Source organism: Macrobrachium rosenbergii, chromosome 14, assembly GCF_040412425.1.
Source record: "Macrobrachium rosenbergii isolate ZJJX-2024 chromosome 14, ASM4041242v1, whole genome shotgun sequence".
Classification (NCBI taxonomy): Eukaryota; Metazoa; Arthropoda; class Malacostraca; order Decapoda; family Palaemonidae; genus Macrobrachium; species Macrobrachium rosenbergii.
In genome coordinates, this window is record NC_089754.1 from 26,103,178 (window position 1) to 26,126,008 (window position 22,831).

The window sequence follows — 22,831 nt, forward strand, 5'->3', positions numbered from 1 at the left end:
AGGGAGGAAGTCGTCTGGGAAATCGCAGTTATTATTCAGGAAGCGACGAGACAAAATTATATACCCGTTTGGAAGTCTTGATTTAGGAGGTTTCTCCAAGGCCAAAATCGAGAAGAGAGAGAGAGAGAGAGAGAGAGAGAGAGAGAGAGAGAGAGAGAGGAAAGGGTGGATATCTCACAACTGGATTCATGCCTGTTAGTGGAGAATACCTCGTCGAGGTTATCGCATTCATAATTATAATAAGATGGTTTGCATTTTGACTGAATACTGATCACTTACATCTCTCTCTCTCTCTCTCTCTCTCTCTCTCTCTCTCTCTCTCTCTCTCTCTCCACACATTAGTTCTGACCTTTAACTGTCGACTAACAACAGGGAACATACATAAATGCTTAAATCAATAGAGAGAAGTTAATTTTTAAGAAAGCGTCTCCATATTATTCTTTCCTTGACCGGGATCGATTGCCAGTCTACCCGATTTTAAAACAAACACGTCGTTACTTTATATTTATACACACACACATATATATATATATATATATATATACATTTATATTATATAATTTATATTTATATTATTTATATATAAATATATATTTATATATATATATATATATATATATACATATATATATATATATATATATATATATATATATATATATATATATATATATATACTCGTATATATATATATGTATATATATATATATATATATATACTGTGGTAAATCACTGCGTTCTTTTTTGTGGATTTTTAAAGACTTTTAATTTTTGTATTTAATTTAAACAGCAAGATGAAGCAAAAGAGTATTTAGCTTCCCACAGAAAACTACTCGGTGTTACAGAAATTAGTAAGAGCACAGCGATTCAGATGACTTCGTGGCTTGCATTTACTTCCTCTGTTGGGGCTGCTTCTTTATTGCCACTCTAATATTTATTGTCTTAGCTGTTGTTTCTGCTTGTTCCGTTTTTGTTGTTGCTGCTGCTTCTGCACGCACGAATTCTTCACCCTGGAAAGCTTGTTTTTCCTTCGGCCGCCTCCAAATATGGCTGTTTGCGCTGACACCGAACTTGAATTGAGTTTTCTTTTCCATTTTGCCGAGTCCCTTTCTTCTTCCTTTTCCTCTCTGATATTTGCAATGGCCGTTGAACTTTACTCCAAGTTTTTTTGTGGCTTATGTCAAGGTCCTCAGTTCTCTGTTCTTTCCGAGTTATTTGTCTAAGGCTTCCGGGCACCCGTTGGTATACGGATCGGGCACGATCTATTTCGAATTCGGTTTGCTTTATAAATACGGGTATTATCATGTATCATTGCTGACATATGGACAGGCAGCTTTTGAAAAAAAAGAGATAATGTATCTATTTCTTCAACTACAGTATATCTTAATGTGAAGGCTGTACGGTTTTGCATATAATAAATTGCAATTTTGTATATAAATTTTGTATATATAATTTATATATATATATATATATATATATATATATATATATATATATATATATATATATATATATATATATATATCAAAATATAGATCACTCGCTGCCCTTACTCAGCAAAGTTACAACTGTTCTTTATCCAAGCCCTATAATAAATAACTCAATTCACTATCTGCCCTTCTGTTTACCAGTCCGCTCTCCACGAGAGAGAGAGAGAGAGAGAGAGAGAGAGAGAGAATAAGGTCTCTGTTCACTATCAAGGAACCTGGTCTTCAGCAAGTCATGTCCATGTCGCCTGTCCGGATGTCTTTTGATAACAGGAGGGAGCATTTTGACACCAGTTTGGGAAACGAAATAAAACATTAGTCTCATCGAGTGTTGCCTTTTGAGCGTGGTTTTTTTTTTTCGGCTGGTCTAAATATTTCATGCTGTTTTCTAAATATGTCTTGCACCTTGTATGCGTGTGGGATTTAATTCGACTATGATGAAAGCCCCTTCAAGTGAACACTGTTCTTCTTCTTTTTCTTCTTCTTACCATTCTTTGTTATACTTCCACAGACATTTCTAAATTCGGCTTTTGCCACTTGCGACACAGCGCTCAGATATATTCCATTTAATTTTAACCATCTTTATACAAATAAGGAAATGAGAGGAAATTGATGGCTAAGTGTCTGCTCAAACAAGGTGACTCTTACTCTATACACTTACAGGGGTGGTTCAACTGGTAATGTATAGGTGTCATTGCCTTACGATAGTAAATATGGGTACGAAGACATTAGAAAGTATGCGTGAAGGTTGGACGCTCTGGTTTCACTTTGTTTTAGAAAAACAAATGAGCAGAAAGTGAATGGTTTTTGCAAAGGCACGTGCACAAAAAATAAACAAGCACAATCTATACCAATACATATGAAGCTGGCATGAAAGAGCTAATACATCACTATTGCATTTCAGTCATAAGGATAACTTCTATTCTACATTACAGTATGGCAAAGCCCTTGGGGTGATCAAATCTTCCTGATCGTCTAAGGTAACCCTCTTATTTAGTGCACGTCGCGTAAGCTTGATAGCTTTGTGGCCTAACTGTATTTACGAATCTACACAAACTATTCTGAAAAGATGGTATCATTATTACTAATCAGTACCATCATCATTATAGGAAGCCACCAAAATGTACCTCGTCTGTAGCTTGGGCAACGGTGGCAGGTCAGACATCTTCAAAGAGTCTACCCTATGTCTAGAGTTATAACTTGGTTTGTTTCCTGACAAGCATACTGTCAAAAGGATTATCACCCAGTTATACAGGGAAGGAGGGAGGGATGGAGGGAGGGAGGGTGAGAGGGAGGGATGGTGGTAGGGTTGGGGTGCGTTTCTGGAATTCCCGTCTGAGACCAAACCTGCCTCCATGTTACTTATTGCAGCAATGGCATGATAGATGAAAGAGGTTTGGCAACCGAATTATTATTTTCCGTTTCTCATACCAATATATATATATATATATATATATATATATATATATATATATATATATATATATATATATATATGTATACATATATATTATATTTATATATACATATATAGTTACTCTTCGATCCGTATTAAAAAGCACGTGAGAGTTATATATACCATATGTGATTCTATTTAGAACTTCACTCCGGGTTCGTGGCGAAAACGTACTTCCTGTCGTTATGAAACGTGGCCCTGGCTATTCTCGCCAACGAAATGAAGAAACAGAATCGTAGTGAGAGAGACGCAATTCATTGTTATTTTGGAAGTGTAACGCCAGGTACAGATTCGTTGATTAGTCCCAGTCTACCTGCACCCGTACGGTACGAACTCAACTTTTAAATTTTAATGTTACTCATTCCAAACCCTCAAGCCGTTTTTTAATACATGTTTTTGGGGAATTATTGGTGTCTTTCAAGTGGATTCAGGTCTCTTTTAACAGATTTTATTGTTAACTTTTCATTTACGAGCAGGAATGTATTCTGGTACAGATAATAGAATTACGTTCACTTACTGAATCTGGGGATTTTTTTTTATTTCTGCTCTGTAATTCTAAACCCTTCACGTACTCGCTATCAAGGAAACCAACAAAGAAGGTGTCATACTTTTTCCAAATATAGAAGGGCTAGATCAATGTTATATATATACTGCTCCAAGCCAAAATCCCCGGAGATTCACTGTCCCTCAGAAATTTCCATCACAAAATACAGTGAGTTAGATCTTAACAAATTCAGTCTCATACCCGGCTTTCGTAAGAGCTGATTTAATACCTGTGGGGGAAGTGCACCTTAACTACAGAGAGAGAGAGAGAGAGAGAGAGAGAGAGAGAGAGAGAGAGAGAGAGAGAGAGGAGGATACCGAATGATGAATGGTTTTCATCCCTTTGTTGCCGATGAAGCCCTCTTGTTTTGTTTGTTGTTTGTTGCATTTTGTCGAACTGCTGATCGCTCGTATCTGTTCTCTCTCTCTCTCTCTCTCTCTCTCTCTCTCTCTCTCTCTCTCTCTCAACAGACGCCAAATAGCCAGGCCCTTAATCCACAGACTGGTCGATGTGACTCACGCTGTGATTTGAAAAACACACGTCCAGGGATCGAACGTGGTCTACTTGGTTGTGAGTCGACCACTAGCATTTGTACTGCCACTATGAGGCTTAAGCGAGAGAGTATGAGAGAAAGAAAAGTGACTGACTCAGCCAGGAAAATGGGAGTGAACAGAAAGAAACGGATAATATTCCATAGGAGGATTTCAAAATAGTTGAAATAACAGAGGGTAAAACAAACTAAGAGGAAACCAAAATAGTTATTTCTCTCTCTCTCTCTCTCTCTCTCTCTCTCTCTCTCTCTCTCTCTCTCTCTCTCTCTCTCTCTCTCATACACACACCCTGCTCATAATGAATGGACATCTCATGCCCATTCATTCGTCGGCCTAACCAAGCGTACAGGATTTTCCCGCATTTGCATACGCCACACCTTTGTCCATTTACCTTGTCTCCATTCATCAAGTTGCATCTCTGCTACGTGGCTTGGTTTTTTATGTTGCATACATACATATAAGTGAATGTCTAATATGTCTGAATGACGATGTTTGATGCGCAAAATGCACACACACACACAATACATTTATACACAGTATGTAAGTATATATATGTGTATATATATATATATATATATATATATATATATATATATATATATATATATATATATATATATATATATATATATATTGTTGTGTGTTTGTCTAAACTGTCATATACTGATCACGAACGCATTATTTACACCTGATGCTTCTACTTAACTATTAACGTATTTGATAATATATTTTGAAGTGAGTGACAAATAGGTTTCGACGCAGATACGGTTAATGTAGCGATATGCAATATCCTTAAGTAATTCTGCATGTTCAAATACACTAATTTTCAGTTGACGGGCAAATTCTGTCAGATAACAGTAATCTCACTTTATTTTCAAGTAATTTTTTAAAAATAATATCATATAAATGCGTTTTTAAATGCAGGAAGAAATCGCAGAAAAATCTATTTAAAAAAATAAGTCACGATTTTGGATACGAAAAATACTACATGAAAAATCATATTCCTGTTGAATACCGTCATTGTTTAACGTAATAGAATATATATATAAATTTAAGTCTATTCTTAACTGACATTACATGGTTTGTTTACCATTACATTAAGGTTCGTATTTCAAAAAGTTTTCTCAACAAAGAAGCTATTGAATAAACGTTACTTATTTTAGCGCATCCCCAATGCAATAACGTGTTTTTAAATTGCTGTCAATATGTATGCCACTCATTGCTAATAAATGCCTGGTAAAAATGCCTCTGTTTTCTTACCCTTGCTTTGTTCAAGGTGTGTGATCAAACGTGATGTTTTTCCAAGCATGTGATTTCATACAAGAACCGTGTACAAGCCATGTGCACATTACTTTTCTTATGGTATTGAACTGAACTGTGTCTTTTCTAATGAAACGTCTATAGGTCTAGTGTGGCTTCTTATCCAACCAATTCTGGTGTTTCGGAACTGAAGGTCCACAAAGAATCATTCCACAAAGCATTATTCCTTCTGACATTTTTTAAGCCCCTTTTGCCACGGAGGCCAACAACACTATAAATTACCATTCCTACAAAAACGCGAGTCTATAATTTCAAGTGATGCTCCACCAGCCAGTCGTGGGCATTCAGAGGTATTCAGGTGTGTGTATCTGCAGGTGGGCAAGGAGTGGAATCTGCAGGTAAAGTGCTTTTGGCCAGGGTGTTAAGGCATGACCATCTCGAATTAGCGTGTAATCTGCTGAGAAAAAGAATAGAAACGTTGGGAGAAACACTTTGGTTTTTCGATAATTTCACTTTTGTATTCATTTATCTATTTATTTACTTATCTTTTTTTATCTTTTGTACCGTACATTTTTTTTATTTCTCTTTTAACTGTATTTTGTTTCCATTTCAGTTTTTTATATAGTTATATTTATCTTTTTCTACGATTCTGTCTTTGACCCTCCATATTTCTCTATAATGGCCTGAAAATTCTCTTTCAATGACATATTGGATTTCGGTCGTATTAAGCCTGGGGTTAACTGTGTCATATTCAATCATAATCTTTATCCTTCAGTAGATTTTTTCTTATGAACGTGTCTTTATACTCACATACATACGCGTGTGTGTATACATATATATATATATATATATATATATATATATATATATATATATATATATATATATATATATATATATATATATATATATATATATATATATATATATACACATATATATATATACATATATGTACATACATATGTATATATATATATATGTATATATATATATATATATATATATATATATATATATATATATATATATATATATATATATATATATGTATAATCTTGCATTTGTTCAATTTTATCCTCATAACATAATATGAAAATCCCAGCTGTATTATAATTCTGTTTTTGTAAAGTTGTAGCCCTTATTACTGCAAGCTTGAAATCTTCATAAAATATCGTTTTATCTGTTATAAATAAGCATCCGAGACCGGGCAATATAATAAATTAAATCTTGATTTTCTCTCCTGCAGATTCATCGTCAGCCTGACAGTCTGTAACTTGCTGGCGTCCTGGTTGTTACTGCCTCTGGTCGTGACGGACTCTTTCCTGACGGGATGGAAATCAGAGGCCTTGTGCCGAGGGCTGGACGCCGTGTCCGAACTCGTAGCCTCAGCGTCGGTGTTCGCCACTGTCCTGATCGCCTTCGATCGTTTCTGTGCCATCACCGATCCTCTCCATTACCACATGAGGATCACTCGGCTGATGAGCGTCGCCATGATCGCCCTCGGCTGGGGCATTCCAGCGCTCATTGCCACGGCTGCCGCCATGGAGGACCTCTCTGGGAGGACGTGGTATGTATAGTGTTCAAGCGGCATCTTACTTCTTGCACTTTCACGCCATTTTATTTATGTCTTTGAGCGGCTATGACTTTTTAAATTCGTTGCACATGTATTAGTCTAGCTTATCCATCTTTCACTTCAAGCTTTTTTCTTAGTGGAGAAATGACTGATATCTTTTTAGTATACTCAGGTACAGTGTAAACCATTGCCATACCTGTGAAATGGTACAGCTCGTTTTCTATTTATCACTGCCATTTTTCTTATACATCGAAAAGCCCAATCATCTATACTCCAAATGCTGAGAATTTTAATTCTGCTTCTCCTCCAGGAACGTATGCAAGGGCTTCTCCGCCAGCGGTGAGGCATGGACATACAGATCATACTTCGTAGTGTTCAACATGGTCCTGTCTTTTGTGATCCCGATGCATGCTCTGATCTGGTTCTACGTCAAGATCTACCACGCAGCTCACAAGAACAGCGAGAGGACGAGAAGGAATTCTCTCTGTGGCGCGACTTTGGATGCTGTTGCGCCTTCCAGAGCACCATCTAGGTAAGTTTTATATTTTTTGGTAGGAGCTAATGCTGTTATATACCCTTTTATATAAAGAAAGAGAATGAGACTTAGCACATGATTTTTCTTCATTCCTTAACGTCACGGCAACATTCGATCAGTGCCCGACATCAACTGCATTAAATACATTCATAACAAGAGTCCATCATTCGAGTAATATGCCGTGCGCCATTTCTTAAAACCTGAGTAAAACGCGACCGAAAAAACAAACTTTAAAATGGAAATAATAATTGTGTTTTTAATTGCCTTACCAATTGCGCTATGACCGTACATTTGTTTTTTACTGAAGCTAATTCTTTTTAACTTATGCCTATGTAACAATTTTTTGAAAAACGTATATATTAGTTTTTGAGATACTTTTTAAAATGTGTGGTATGGCTTTTTCTTTTTGCTTCAACCCCCCTCCCCCGTCCCATTTATGAACTAAAATGTGCTTGATGTATTTTGTGACACCAAATCCCCAGAACATTGTTTTCCATGTTACCTCATGTTATATGTTGTTTTACAATTTTTTCGAATTTTTTCAAAAAATATTTCCAGAAATTTCCAAAAACACTATCACACAGAGTTAAAACATTCAATAAATGTTAATAAACATGTCATGAAGTATATAAAATAATCTTATAACCATGTGAAAAATTATTAATGATGATAATGGTGATTAATGCATATAAATTGCAAAATATTCAAATGAAATAATTATAGTCGCACGTAGTTAATAAACATTAACAAACATGCAGTATGCTAATAACAACCCTAACAAGCCTGAGAATAGTGATTAATGATGAATATAATGCAAAAAATTTTCAAAAAATTACAAAAAATTAATTATCGTTGCACTTATAAACATTAATAAACATGGAGTATGATATTGATAGTGATTAATGATGAATGTAATGCAAAACAAATTTCAAAAAATTCCTAAAAATTAATTATTTCCGCACTCACTTAATAAACATTAATAAGCATGGAGTGTGTTAATGATAATGATTGATGATGAACATAATGCAAAACAAAGTTCAATTCCAAACAAATGTTTAAAAATTACAATAAAATGATTATTGTCGGACTTAGTTAATAAACATTAATAAACATAGAGTATGTTAATAATAATCAAAACAAATCTATGAATAAAGATTAATGATGACGGTAATGGTGATCAATGCAAAAAAATAATTCTAAAATATAACAAAAAATTAACTGCTGACGCACATACTTCATAAATATTAACAAACACTGAGTATGTAGATATTAATGCTAATATGCCTGTGAACAATAATGATGAAAATAATGGTGCTTAATGCAAGAAAATAAAATACTGCAACATTTCTAATAAACATCAATGAGCATGAAGTATGTTAACAGTAATGCTAAAAACTTGTCAATAATGAATAATTACGAAATCAGTGATGAATAATTTATAAAAATACCCATGATGGATGACAAGGCATGAAAGAAATGGCAAAAAAATTGTTGTACTCACCAAAATATGAGAAGTTCTTGTCTTGCTTATCTTTGTAGCGCTGTCCGTTGTATTAATCCATGCACAAGTAGGTTCCATCAACATGGAAGGAGGGTGAGGTTGGGGGGAGGGGGGAAGAGAGAGACCGGCCAATCAAGGTATTTACCGTACAGTGCCCTGATGCTGAGTCTCCAAATATTGGCGATTCGAGGTGTGGCTGGAACAAAATGGCGGAAGTTGTATGTTTTCATGGATATTACAACAGCCCCTTTTATTTTCCTGGTGTTTGGGTATGTGCCCAACAAACTCTCATGGCAGTTATTGCATGAATGCATTGGAAAGCAAACTTGCAGATAGTTATTTCCTCGCTCTTGAAAGTAACAGAGTAGTTCAATGCCCATATTTCTCCTCGCTTTCTTCGACCTTTCATTTCTTCCAAGAATCTTGATGGGTACCTGTGGGTATTTCATTAGACGCGTGCCGTCTGCAAGTTGTACTTCCCCACTGACCAGTATGCCTCATCCCCCACTTTGAAAATCACTCGTTCTTGTAGTTGCAACGACAGACCTTCTTTGCTTGGTACCTCACTTCATAACAAAGCTTCGGTAGGACGATTCAAGGCTTTTTGCCTTTTAGCAACATTTGCAACCCATGACTCTCGTTTAAGCTACTAACTATTTTTCCTCCTTTTCCTATTATATGGAATGTTCAGTCTCATCAAAAGAAGGTTCCACAGTTTGGGAACCACTGCTACTGCTAGAGGTGGCACTGGCATTGGCAACTGCCTCAAAATTGTTGGGGTGGCACAAATCACAATCACAAGGTTGCAAAGACTCGTCGTCTGAAGTGTCGCCGTCTCTATAATCGCATGAAAAATCTTTTTCTCTCTCGACACGCCTAGTCTGCCTTTTACCTTTTCCTTCTCTTTAATATCAATGCTTCCCTATTTACCCTCACTTGCTTATGCCTTGCTCAAAAATAATACTATCGCCAAGAGAAGGCTCAAAAGCATCAGTATTACCATCGTCTAATGCACAGCCTAGGCTAGTGAGTGGGAACCACCAACACACTAAAGAGATATTTCCCTTTTCCCAGTATCCGAGGCCACATCGTGTAATACCATAGAATCTACGTTTTCTAACCTCATTATAGCTGTAATATTATCACTTGATAATTAATAGCACCACCGTTAATAGCGATAAAATTGAACATTTACGGAACGTTTCGAGCACTGCTTAACCTATCTTCCACGCGACAATAACAAAACCGCTGATTAGCTGGCCTGACGTTCGCAGCAACAAATCCACCAATGGAAACTCTTTATAACGGCTCTCCTGAAACATGGAGAATATATTAGCTAGTTCACCATGTGGCGTATATCATTATTCTCGATGACAGAAATTCTTCATAATGCCCCTGCAATACGATGAGCAGTCGTTCACATGAAAAACGCTTTGGATTAAAACGTATTTTTGCTGTAACCTAAATTTCGTTGTTAGCTGCGCAGAGCGTGTTCTAGAGTAATGGACTCAAAAGATCTATGAATCTATCTGTGGTCGAAAGCGTGCGTTTTTTAGACATAATGGACTATATATATATATATATATATATATATATATATATATATATATATATATATATATATATATATATATATATATATTATATATATATATATATATATATATATATATATATATATATATAAATATATATATATATATATATATATATATATGTATATATATATATATATATATATATATATATATAAATATATATATATATATATATATATATATATATATATATATATATATATATTAATGTGACTCACACTCCTGAAGGAAACTGACAGTTTTTCTCTCTTTCTTCCAGGACACCATCAACGAGATCGACCTCTTCACAGATCGTAACCAACTTACGCCACAGGATAAGCAACGCCTCGCTGTTCCTTCATAAGGAAGAATCCAGAGCGGCCAAGATCTCGGTCGTAGTTATCGTTCTGTTCTTCATCTGTTGGCTGCCCTATTACGCTGTTGCTCTGTTCCACACGCCACTGATTAAGGTGAGCTAAAACTCAAGTAAATTTACTAGGTGTTTGGGCTTTAATTCTTTGGATTATATAAGATTTTTCCCATTTATTTCTCTCCCATATGCTTAAAATAACCATCACTATCAACATCATCTTCATAATCATTATCCTGAACCTCACGTTTGCACGGGTCATTCAAACATTAGATCACCCAAGGTATTTAGTAGCGTAAACGTTTGTGTTAAATAGAAAATGGAGTTGAATTTTTAAAAAAATAGATGTCACATTTGTGTAAATATATAGCAATTTCTACGGAGTGTTGCCGTTACTTTTTTCTCTGACTACTGATGAGTACCTGAAACGCATTTCACCAAATACGGAAATATTTAGTTATAACCTTTTAAAAATGCCAGTATTTAAGAATGAAGAAAGGAACAAATAATTCTTATTACACTCGAGTAATCATAAGTCATCATTTCAAATTAGTGTCAGGTATTCGCTTTCCATAAATCAATTGTTACAATTTTATTCCCCCCGCCTCCTTCTTTCCTGCGAGTCCATGCGGGCTGTCCAATAACAGTTCGATGGGTATGACCATGATACGACCCTTTCGTGAGTGACAAATAATCCTTTCATGCCTGGCATTCCCCCGGCACTACCCAGCTCCCTATCATCCTTTGGCCTTCTTTGGGTTAAGGAAGGAAGGAGAATCCTGTCGGCTCATGGATGTATGACTTTCCGTCCATAGGATGGCCAGTCTGTATAATAAGGATATCCTGGGGTCCTCTGACTGCTGATTAAACTATGGGCATCCCACGGTTAACCCTCTCGTTTTATTTATGATGTGGGTTAGCTTTTACTCCGTTCAAAAGGAAATCTTGGATTCGTTTTTTATTCACTTGATCGGCTAGAGAATGTGATTAGGATTCAGGAGCAGGGATGTCACACACACACATTATATGCATATATATATATATATATATATATATATATATATATATATATATATATATATATATATATATATATTATATATATATATATATATATATATATATATATATATATATATATATATATTATACAGTATATGTGTGGTATGCAGTTTTCAGGAAGAAAATGAACACAAGCAATCACAAAATTACGAAGTCTACCTACCTCTGATCAACGAGTTTCTGAACTGCTCTAATGGACTGTAGACTTTTTTACAATAAGTGAATTCAGTACCGGCGCGTTTTTTTTTTTTTTTTTTTTTTGTAACAAACAGGGCAATCTAGGTCAATTGACATTGCATCAGGTGTTAACTGCAAATATAACTTTCTCCTTCCTTGTTAACACAACCGTTCTGTAAAAGGTCACAAGTTATTTCCGTTGTCGTGAATCATGGTTGAGAACAGAGATTGATTTAATTTCTTATGGGTCTCTCTCTCTCTCTCTCTCTCTCTCTCTCTCTCTCTCTCTCTAATGATTTCATTTCATTGCTTTTGCTAAAATTAATTTTTTACCATATTTCTGTGGCGTTTTTCTTCTTTTAAGACTATCTTCATCTGTCATAGATCCCCACAGTGAAAACGGAGAATAAACGAGCATTTTTCCATGATAAGGTGAACGTTGTTCTTCTACATAAACATTCATCAAATCATTATCTTAGTTAATTACTAACCGTATTCTCTTTTGCTTTTTGATGTCTTACACATTTTAAAGTGTATATAACATTAAATTTAGATTTAATTACCCGTTATTTCAATATAAGCACTCTTCAGGGTTCAGCTGATGGTATTTTTATAACTGGTGGTTTTTTGTCCTACAGGTATGGATGCCTGATGTCAGCCAAAGTATCGTGATGGTTTTGGCACTGAGTAACTCTGCCATATCACCATATCTGTACTTGTACCGGTCACGAAGGATTCAGCGAGAGGTGCGCCGCCTACTTGGGCTGCCTCTGAGTGGGACGAAGACCACTGGAGGATCCAGCAGAAGACGTCCACAACCTCGTTTGCAGCTAGAGATGATTCCTCCATCCCCAACAGTCCCTAACGGAAACTTTGAATCCCCATTAGACCCTTATCACCTAATGGTCAGAGATCAGAGAGCCGTGCGGCCGTCTCCTCTCACAGTCATATTCAACAAGCTTTTTCGTGCTAAGGGACTTGCATGGGAACCGTGGCGGGATTCCATCACTTCCACCAGCTCTTCCTCGGCCACGTCCACATCCAACTCCACCACCACTTCAGCTGGAACAGAGTGCTCTGCAACAGAGAGCGAGTGTATGTTACCACGCATGGTTGTCTCAAAGCCACTGTCATGACAGAATGCACATGCTGCTGGCTCGAGTGTTTCCAGGCTTTGCATCAAGCAAAGATTATCAAGGCAGGCAAACGCCAAGGTGCTCAGCTCCAAATTCATCGGTGCAACATCGAACCAGCCAACAGCCAGCCGTTCTTTGACACTTAGCGAGCAGCATGTCAAAGGAGAATTTCCTAGTTCAAGAACTGGCACCGCCCAGGCCGGAAGTAATAACCAAAGAGATAGCCTTTCTTGTACAGTGGTGGAACTAACAATTACGGCAGCCAGTTCCAGTGACACAATAGACATTGATAGTGCCATAACTGATATTCAGTCTCAAGATAAAACTGATACTTGTAGTGTTTCTGAAAGTTATGTAGACTGTACCACAGATGATCAGTCCAGACTTCTGGATAATTCTGAGCAGCCCAGATATGTGAATGGTGCAGAAAATGGATCCTTATTTCTGGACAGTACCTCAGATCAGTCCAGACTATTGGATAGTACTGCAGACCAATACGGTTTTTTGGATGGTACATCTGACCAATCGAGACTTCTAAACAGTGCCTCAGATGATATCCCAATTGTTAGAGAAGTTGTTGCTTGCTGGGACATACCTGTTCTGAAACCAAAGTTAAGGCTCCAAACTACCTCGTGCTGAAGGTATTCCGAGTCAGTACTGTTTTTGTACACGATGTTACAAAAATTGCAGTATGTTTTTTTTAAGTCATTACATGTGTAAGCAATTTAGTGATATATGACAATGCGCAAGATTTTCACAAATGCATCATATGACATTAAAAACTAGAGTATCTTAATGAACACTTTTGCATAGGGTAACTGATATCTCATCTAATGTTTGGTTTCCACAAAGGTTCATGTTACTGAAGACTTTCTGTAAAATTGGTATGGGAAACCAGTCTCTTCTCGTGCTCAAATTATTATGATTATTAAGTTATGACATAATTTATGAATGCCATGTTTGTTAACTGCAAGCTAATCATTAAGGTGTGTTGTAAAAACTAAGGGTGCTAAAATGTCTTCTTTCATATCTAAACTTATTTTTAGCGATAAAAGATTTGTTTCAGACTAAGGTAATATATTGTATACTACTTCTCGATTTGATATTTCAACAAGTGGAACGCACCATAAGAATCATTTTTCACTGGAAGTACAGGCCATTTTATTTTACTTTATGATGATGTTTTTAAATTTACAACTCCATATAGCAACTGCAATCCCAGATCACTGATTGGTCAAATTATAGAATAGCACAAAATGGTGACGAGTCTGCTGTTCAGAAGGTTCCTGTCTAGACTGACGTCTTAATTCTAAGATAGCCATAATATCCATTTAATAGTACTCAGGTTAGCATACGTATGCTATTAATAATGTAAGAATTATCTACTCTAACTCAGGCTAAGCATCACAAAATAAGATTCTACAAGAACGGTTTGGAAATCTCGCTTTGTAATTTTGCCAGATACTCAACTCTTCTTTACTCAGACACCACGTTGCTTATAAGTCAAATGTACATTTCATTTTGATAGTACACTACATTTGCGAGTCAATTTCAAGTATCTTGAAGTCGGATAATTTATGTGATCAACGGCTGGTGTCTGGTAACCCACCTATGTATCCTCATCATGTGATCACTTATGAGTCTTAGATTAACCATTTATTGAGGGCCTTTTCCATATATATATATATATATATATATATATATATATATATATATATATATATATATATATATATATATATATATATATATATATATATATATATATATATATATATATATATATATATATATATATATATATATATATATATATATATATATATATATATATTATATATGTTACTATGGATATCTTCGGGTTCTGATAATAGGGAAGGAAGGAAAGGCTATTGGATCTTTATGCTCTAATGGTGGTGTAGGCAAACGATTTCAATCTCTCACAAAAAAAAAAGTCATTCTGAGAAAGCAAAAATCTAGCATCTATGTCTACTATTAATAGGTGATTTTAGGCAAGCATTACATTTCATTCGAATACACCTTGATAAAAATACCACTCTATTTTCCTTTAGAATTTACAGAAGCATCACATATTTTGCTTTTTTTAAACATGTGACACTTGCATCAAGTCCCTCAGCCTTCTTCTTCTTTCCTTGTCTCAAGTGTGTCATCAAGTGCCTTCCATTACGTCAAGTAGCTTTTCGTAGCTGTGAATGCGTAATACAAGCATTAGATACCTGTCTTGTGCCTGTGGGAGACCAGGAATTCCATAATTATTTTGTTTTATATGAATGTGCAATCAAGTACTGTACAAGAAATGTTACAGCTCTGTTCAGTACAGAAGTGGCTACATCCTGTTTTTATCAGCATTTCATAAAATTACATGAAATTATCCTTTATTAGCAGGTTGTTGTGTAAATCTGTTCTGATCATTAAGGAACATTTGGTTGTAATTCTTCTTTCTTTTTTAAAGAACGAAAAAGATTCATGAGAATTATGTGCCTTTGATGAAGAATGCTAACTTTTACAAAGACACCAGATCTTCACATATTCTATTTCCTGGAGTGAGATGTAAATTCATGCATACATGCTGTACTGATTTCAGGTAAAAACAAAACTGACACTTACAACATGCCTTTGGTGTGCATAGTCTAGTTTTCTTTTTACACCAAAGTTAGTCATTCTTCTACATCATTTTTTGTAAATATTTGTATCTTGACGGCATTTCTTACATGCATATCCTGCAATTAATTAAGCAGCCCTTCATCCACTATCAGTTTATTAGAGATTGCATGACTCTCTACTAATTTCTTTTAAAGTTCATTCATAATCTTAGAAGCAGATATTGTAGCGTTTGCCCGTCACTTTGCGTGAAGCATCTGGATACTGAATGTGAACTGGTTAATACAAAGTTTGCAACAACATTCTTACCTATGTTACAAACAGCCAATACCAAACACGGTGACACTGTAATGTTAAGGTATGTTTCTTCCTCACGTGAAACTTCCAACCTTAAATGATATGGTTGTCTATTTTTAGGTGCAAATGTTTATTCTAATGTTACCTGGTATTTCCTACAACCGTTGTATGATCTCTATTCAAGCTGATCCCAAAGTTTTCTATTTGTATAATAAACTGCTTTGCATAAAACATGGTGTTTTAGTTTCTCCTTTGTAACTGAAACTGACTGCTAATTTCTGTTTTTAACCGAAAAAAATTATTTTACCATTTTATGACTGACAGAATTGAGATAGTTGTATGTGCCTGTGTGTGACTGATCTTCATATACTCATTCCAATGAAGGTAAACTCTTTGTTATCAACAGAACAACAAACTCCTGAATGGGAAAATTTGAAGGAGTGTATCAGTACATAACTGCTGACAGAGGTATAAGAATTGATGAAATGAGAAGATGCAATAGAAAAGATGCACACACACACACACACACACACACACACACACACACACACACACACACACACACACACACATATATATATATATATATATATATATATATATATATATATATATATATATATATATAGAGAGAGAGAGAGAGAGAGAGAGAGAGAGAGAGAGAGAGAGAGAGAGAGAGAATGTTACATAAGGAGCTCGAATTGAGAGTTTTACATTCATGGCAATACCTAACTAAGGTGCCAATCAGAATCCCTAATAAGCTCTATAAAAACCTACCCTAAATGGTGTGAAGACTCCGATACACATCCACGATTTCATAAGTTACATAAAGCAACCAAGTCTTGAATTCAAGCCTTTGGAAAAGATACCTAAATTGACCAGCACATAAAACGAATGAATTAGAAACAAAAAAGAAGTAACTGCATGGAAAGGAAAAACAGATATATGATTCACGAAAAAGATGCCTTTCCTTGTCCTCACGAGTATTATGAGCATTAATTTACTCGCGTACTCTGACTTAGCAAGAAAAGGCAAAATCTAAGAAAAATAATCTCGACTTAACGAGAAAACGGGTTTTCAATTACCCCTGTATCCAACAGATATTCCACATGAGGCTTAAGTTACGTTATGAGAAATTATAAGGCAAAGACTAGGTGCACAAATAAACCTGTTGCTCCTTTCAGTTAAACAAGGATTGTGTATAGTTTTCGAAACTTAAATAAGATGTGGACGTACAAATCACATTAGTACAATATACCAGGTCTAATCTTACGTTATTAGATCACCTGTTAGGAGCAAAATTGGACACATGCTAGATTAGAATTGTTATATGTTATGCCATATGCAGCAGTTTAGAATTTCAACCATCTTACCAGTAACAACTAAAGATTTGTGGTAATTAAATTGTTAGTATCTACTATACCATCATTCATTTTCTCTTTCATTTTTCTAACTGTTAATTTACAATCTTTCGAAACTTAAGTCCTCTTACACTGAACATATGATGCCTGGTCTCTTCCTATATTTGGTTAGTTTTTAATGTTATGCACTGCTTTCCTATTCCTCATCTTCTTCCCCTGAATTGAAACAGCAGGTCAAAATCTGGTACAGAGAGATGCCAAGAAAGAGAGAAGCCAGTGACCCAATGTTGGACACCAGCTGGATGGTGCTGTATCGCCATGATTCGGAGACCTGGAAAAAAAGAGGTTGTTACTATATATACAATATATATATATATATATATATATATATATATATATATATATATATATAGATATATATATATATATATATATATATATATATGTGTGTGTGTGTGTGTGTGTGTGTGTGTGTGTGTGTGAGTATGTGTGTGTGTGTGTATTTGTATCTAAAGAAGGAGTGCTTGTGTTTCTCTGGGAGTATTGTTTATTGGTGACGAACTCGTCAGCTACAATGAGCTGCATTACTAATCTAAAGTGTCAAGCATCTCACTCGCATTTCAGTTTTTGTTTATAAATATTTATTAATTCATTTGTTAACTTTTATTTACTTGCTATCCTATTCTCTTGGATCTATCATCTCATTAAATGGCTTGTAGACTGCTCCTTGAGAACGTTTGTTCTTTTCAGCAACAGTAATAATATCAACTTCATACAAGACACAGTTGCTTAGAGTTTTTTAAGACCCTAAGGTTCCATCTTACCTGAGTGAACATTGGCTTCTGGAATGCGACACTAACTTCAGTGAGCTTGGCGCTGCCCTGGCTGGTTGAGTAGTGCAGTAAAGTGCAAGACTCAGGACAGGATTCTTCACATCGTCTTCTAGCTTCCAAAGGATCCTGTAGAATCTCTCCAGGAGATGCGAAGTATTTAGGGAATGTAGCATAGTCTTCCCTGCTGACAAAGAGTGATAGGTTAATTAAAGAAACACTGATCAGAACGGTGGCTAGGTAGGGTTGTATCTGTTGGGGCGCCTAGGGGCCACCTTAATTTGAATGGGCCCTATCCTACTATCGATTTTTTATGACAATACAATAAATCAAAATATGGTATGTAAGACTTGGAGTTTGTGATTTTTTTAATGACTACAGAATCGTCATGGGGGTGCCATATTGCTGTTCGACTGGAAGCTAATCGAATGTTCTTCAGAGTTAACCGACATATCAAATAGAAGTGGGCTGAATTTACTTCCTTAATGAAGAAGACGCACATTTCCATTTGTTGGTACTTACTTGGAACACTCGGGTATTTGTTCCATTCAAAAACCTTTGTCTCTTGGTAAAAACAACTTAATTTTCTAATAACTGCATAAGTATTCATAACCCGAATCTCAATCTTTACCCTGAAACAACACTACCCTCTACATTCTTAATCTTGTTTAGTTTGCCTAAAAGCCAGAAATAATACTGAAATGACTTACGAAGCTGGTATGCGTTGCTTTTATCAGCAGACAACACACCGTTGCGTGAAAACCGAAAATAAAGTCAAAATTAACATAATAAAATGTTACCTTAAGATATAACAATACTAAAAACAAGCATAAAAGTATCTCTGAAACTTTGTCTTTACCTTTATGTTAATTTTCCATCACTCTTAACAAAACTGCCACATAATTCAATAAGTCTATAACCCTGGCCTAACCTTTACTTGAAATATTCTTTTTCTCCTCAGCAGGTCAACCCCAAAGTAAATAAACTCTCGGTCACACTTGTAATGTGCTGCAATCTGGGAGCCTTGTAACGTCCATCAGATAATCACACCAAACATTTACTCTTTTAAATCAGCAATCCCTTACTTTTTCAGTTACTTTCTTATCCTGCAATGTACAGTAATACCATTCCTTTGACGTCGGACTTCATTATTTTCATATCGTCCGTTCTATCAGCCTGCTGTAAATATATACAGTATATAAAAGTGTGATTCATGCTTGTGCTTGAACACAAGCAAAACCACAACGAGCAATACATCTAAACGTACTTCTGTTGTTACAATGTAGAAAAAAGTATACAACGATATCAACGGTAATTTGATAAAGGACCTAACGGGATTTTAATGTAAAAAAATCCCTGATACGTTAGCAAAAGCGAATGATTTTTCCCTCTTCTTATGTACATTTCGAAGCAAAACAGTCATTCACAGATAACAAGTGATTTGGGCACATTTACTCTTATTAGGGGTTAGTTTTAGATATGGATAAAAAGCTTAAAAGAAAATAAAAAAACAAAACTATCTCAACTACCTGGAGCACAAAGGAGCTGAGGACCAATTGGCATAAGGCAGACGACATCCCATCTTGTCAATAGCAGCCTGAGACAAGCACTGTTGTATGCAGCTCTGCCTTGTACCTCCTGGAATGCTTCTGGCATCGACGCAGGGCGACGATGGCGTGCTCAGTCGGTCGAAGGCATCTAGAGACACTTCCAGTCTTGCTCCGAAGGTATTGGAGGTAAGAGCAAACTTTAAAAAATACAAGGAAGCAGGTACATGTTATCAAAGGGCTTATTGTCACTGATGTGGCAAATAAACTTTCAATTTTTGTACTACTACTGACCACTTCAAAGACCGAGGGTATCTTTAGAAACTTACTTAAACATTACACACCGTGTTTGTAGATGCACTTTGTTTTTGCTATGTAATATAAATTTACATTTTTCTGAAGTTATATATATATAATATACAGTATATATATAGATAGAGAGATAGATTGATAGATAGAGAAAAGTAGATAGATAGATAGGTAGATATATATATGTATATATATATACGCACACAATCATATCTTAATTCTTATAAAAACACTAAAATGTGTGGTACATGACTACCCTGCCTATACTGTCCTTGAGCGAAGCGAACATAAATGCAAGGGCGAATCATTTGAGAGGAGCCGGGAATACCCGATGTAAGAAATCGGAAAGCTACGAAAAACAAACGCACATATTTCGCAGAAAAAGAGGTGATTTGGGGTTAATTATATCGGCATGACTTAACAAAATCCAGCAATGGCAGTGAGGTCATTTCTGCTGAAACATTTTTGTAATTCGATTGTTATGAAGGATCTGACAAAGACTACTTACAGCTCTTTTTACTGCCTTTAGTTATAAAACTGAGTAAGTACTTTAAGGAGCTTGAATATTCTTCTTACCAAAACTAAACAATCTCAATTTTCCTTGCAGTAACAATTTCGTTATAATATATAGGCAATACTTCTTATTTATGCTCCTGGAAAACTGCTTTTTACACACACTCATCTCAATCATAATTCATATTTATTTTTATTTTTTTTTTTGGCTTAAATCACTGGATTTTATACCTTATTAACAAAGGCCTAACTTATTCCTTTAGATGACAATTTGATACTGCAGATGCAAACCAAGATAATTAGTATGCTGTACATTTTCTGTCAGTGACTTTAATTTTTATTTCCCTCCAGTGTTTGTTGAGGAGTTTTGCATTATTTTCAATAATAATAAAACCACCGAGAATGGTGAAATAATAACAGAATGTGATCTCTTTGAACCAAAGCACAAGAATCCTGCATAAAAACGTAGACAGTGTTTCTAGTAATCCTTAACTTTTTTTTTTTTTTTTTTTGCGTTTCTATCATTGTTTACTGTGCTTTTGCACAATATTTATAACCTAATAGACTACCAAAAAAAGTCACTTTATAACCCGAATAATCAGACTACCAAAAAAAAGTCACTTCTTTATAACCCGAATAATCAGACTACCAAAAATAACCATAGTATCTACAGCAATTAACTGATAATACAAAAACCATTATTGTAATCTCTGTGATATGCTTCAGCTATACCAACACACGAACTGACAGACAGACACTTTTCATTCCTCTAAAGATCTCTAAAGCCGAGGCATAAGACCAGGAAGATTTTGCCTTTAAATTCTAAACATGAGTAATGTGAATGAATGAATTTCTCGTAAGCGACCTGAATTTCTTAGCAAAAATGGTACTGGTTATCATCTTAAAGAAAGTTAACTCAACTTTCCTGTAACACAATAATGACTCGTTTTATACTAAAGCTTATTTAGATCTTAAAAATGCTCCCATTCCCAACTCTCACAGTGACGCCTCAAATGCTACGAGGAATTGGATGTTTAAGCAACATTATGGTGTTACTGTCGAGCTCATGACATTGAACACTCCACGGGTGAGTCAGACTCATTAAGAACGAACGTGACTTCTCTCTTCTGCCAGTCATGTTCCACTGCATTCAAGCGGTCATTTCAACTCTAGCTTAGGGTTACTGAAGAACAAAATTACATTAGACATACACATATAAAATCCTAAACTATATCTTCCATGATTCTCCCTATCCCTTTAACTACTGATGTCAAGAGTGCTTTGAAATACATTGAAAGGGAACATTTTTGTTTTATTGTTTTGTAAGGGATCTTATCAATGAACTAGAGAACCACTAACCTATAATAAAATGAATTAAAGTGAAATATAAAAAAAGATCCTTTTTCTCACAGGTGTAACTTTTCTGTATTGCTTTTTATCATGTTCCAAATTACAAATTTATCAACTGACTGCAATGTATATAATTTCCTGCTTAGCTTAGCAGGGGCTCAACGGATTAAGGAAACGCGTCCAGAATCACTCCATCTTACGCAGAGAACGAGTCTTGAACCTCCCTTTAGTATAGGGACACTAGGACCCCTAAAGAGAGAGAGAGAGAGAGAGAGAGAGAGAGAGAGAGAGAGAGAGAGAGAGAGAGAGAGACATAGTCTTACCTGATAATAACTTCCGTCTTCGGCCAACAGAGGCATCTGATGGGGAGGATGTACAAAGATATTCAGCTTGAATTCATAAATGTAGCATGTCCAGCACTCCTCCACCCACTTGGGACTAAACATTTCGTCCATGGGCCAGTAATAGGTTGGGTCGTAACATCTTACCCTTTTAACAATTTGAGCCCTCAGGTTCTGGAGCATTAAAAACAGCCGGGGATTAATAAATGTTACCGAGGTAAAGAAAACTGATATATAATTTAAAAACAATTAATAGCCAAATGCAACGTTAACTTTTATTTATAAATCCCTAAGAGTGTGGCAACTGCTTATTATATAAATTTTTCCTCTTACTGTGATTTGTTAATTGAGTGGCCAGGCTCACGTGTAAGGTATCTAATCTGGTACACTTTGTGAATGAATGAATGAACACTAAATGTAAATGATGAG

General features: G+C 35.5%; 2 protein-coding genes across 7 annotated transcripts in view; one reads left to right on the forward strand and one right to left on the reverse strand.

Moving 5' to 3' along the window:
• LOC136845819 (5-hydroxytryptamine receptor 5B-like) overlaps positions 1-14,929 on the forward strand; it is a 157,789-nt gene extending 142,860 nt beyond the window's left edge. For 2 of the 3 annotated variants that reach the window (XM_067116192.1, XM_067116194.1), the window contains exons 3-6: positions 6,548-6,868; positions 7,185-7,406; positions 10,768-10,957; positions 12,735-14,928. In XM_067116192.1, the coding sequence (XP_066972293.1) occupies positions 6,548-6,868; positions 7,185-7,406; positions 10,768-10,957; positions 12,735-13,232 (1,231 nt within the window). In that variant the 3' untranslated portion in view covers positions 13,233-14,928. Of the gene's footprint in view, positions 1-6,547; positions 6,869-7,184; positions 7,407-10,767; positions 10,958-12,734 lie in introns of all 3 variants that reach the window. The other variant, XM_067116191.1, reaches the window with a different exon arrangement.
• Positions 14,930-15,124: 195 nt separating this feature from the next.
• Positions 15,125-22,831, reverse strand: part of LOC136845820 (uncharacterized) — a 90,162-nt gene continuing 82,455 nt past the window's right edge. For 2 of the 4 annotated variants that reach the window (XM_067116196.1, XM_067116198.1), the window contains 5 exons: positions 22,385-22,576; positions 19,872-20,089; positions 18,337-18,526; positions 17,644-17,843; positions 15,125-15,480 (listed from right to left, as the gene is read on the reverse strand). In XM_067116196.1, coding sequence (XP_066972297.1) covers positions 17,709-17,843; positions 18,337-18,526; positions 19,872-20,089; positions 22,385-22,576 — 735 coding nt within the window. In that variant the 3' untranslated portion in view covers positions 15,125-15,480; positions 17,644-17,708. Of the gene's footprint in view, positions 15,481-17,643; positions 17,844-18,336; positions 18,530-19,871; positions 20,090-22,384; positions 22,577-22,831 lie in introns of all 4 variants that reach the window. The other 2 variants (XM_067116195.1, XM_067116197.1) reach the window with 1 other exon arrangement.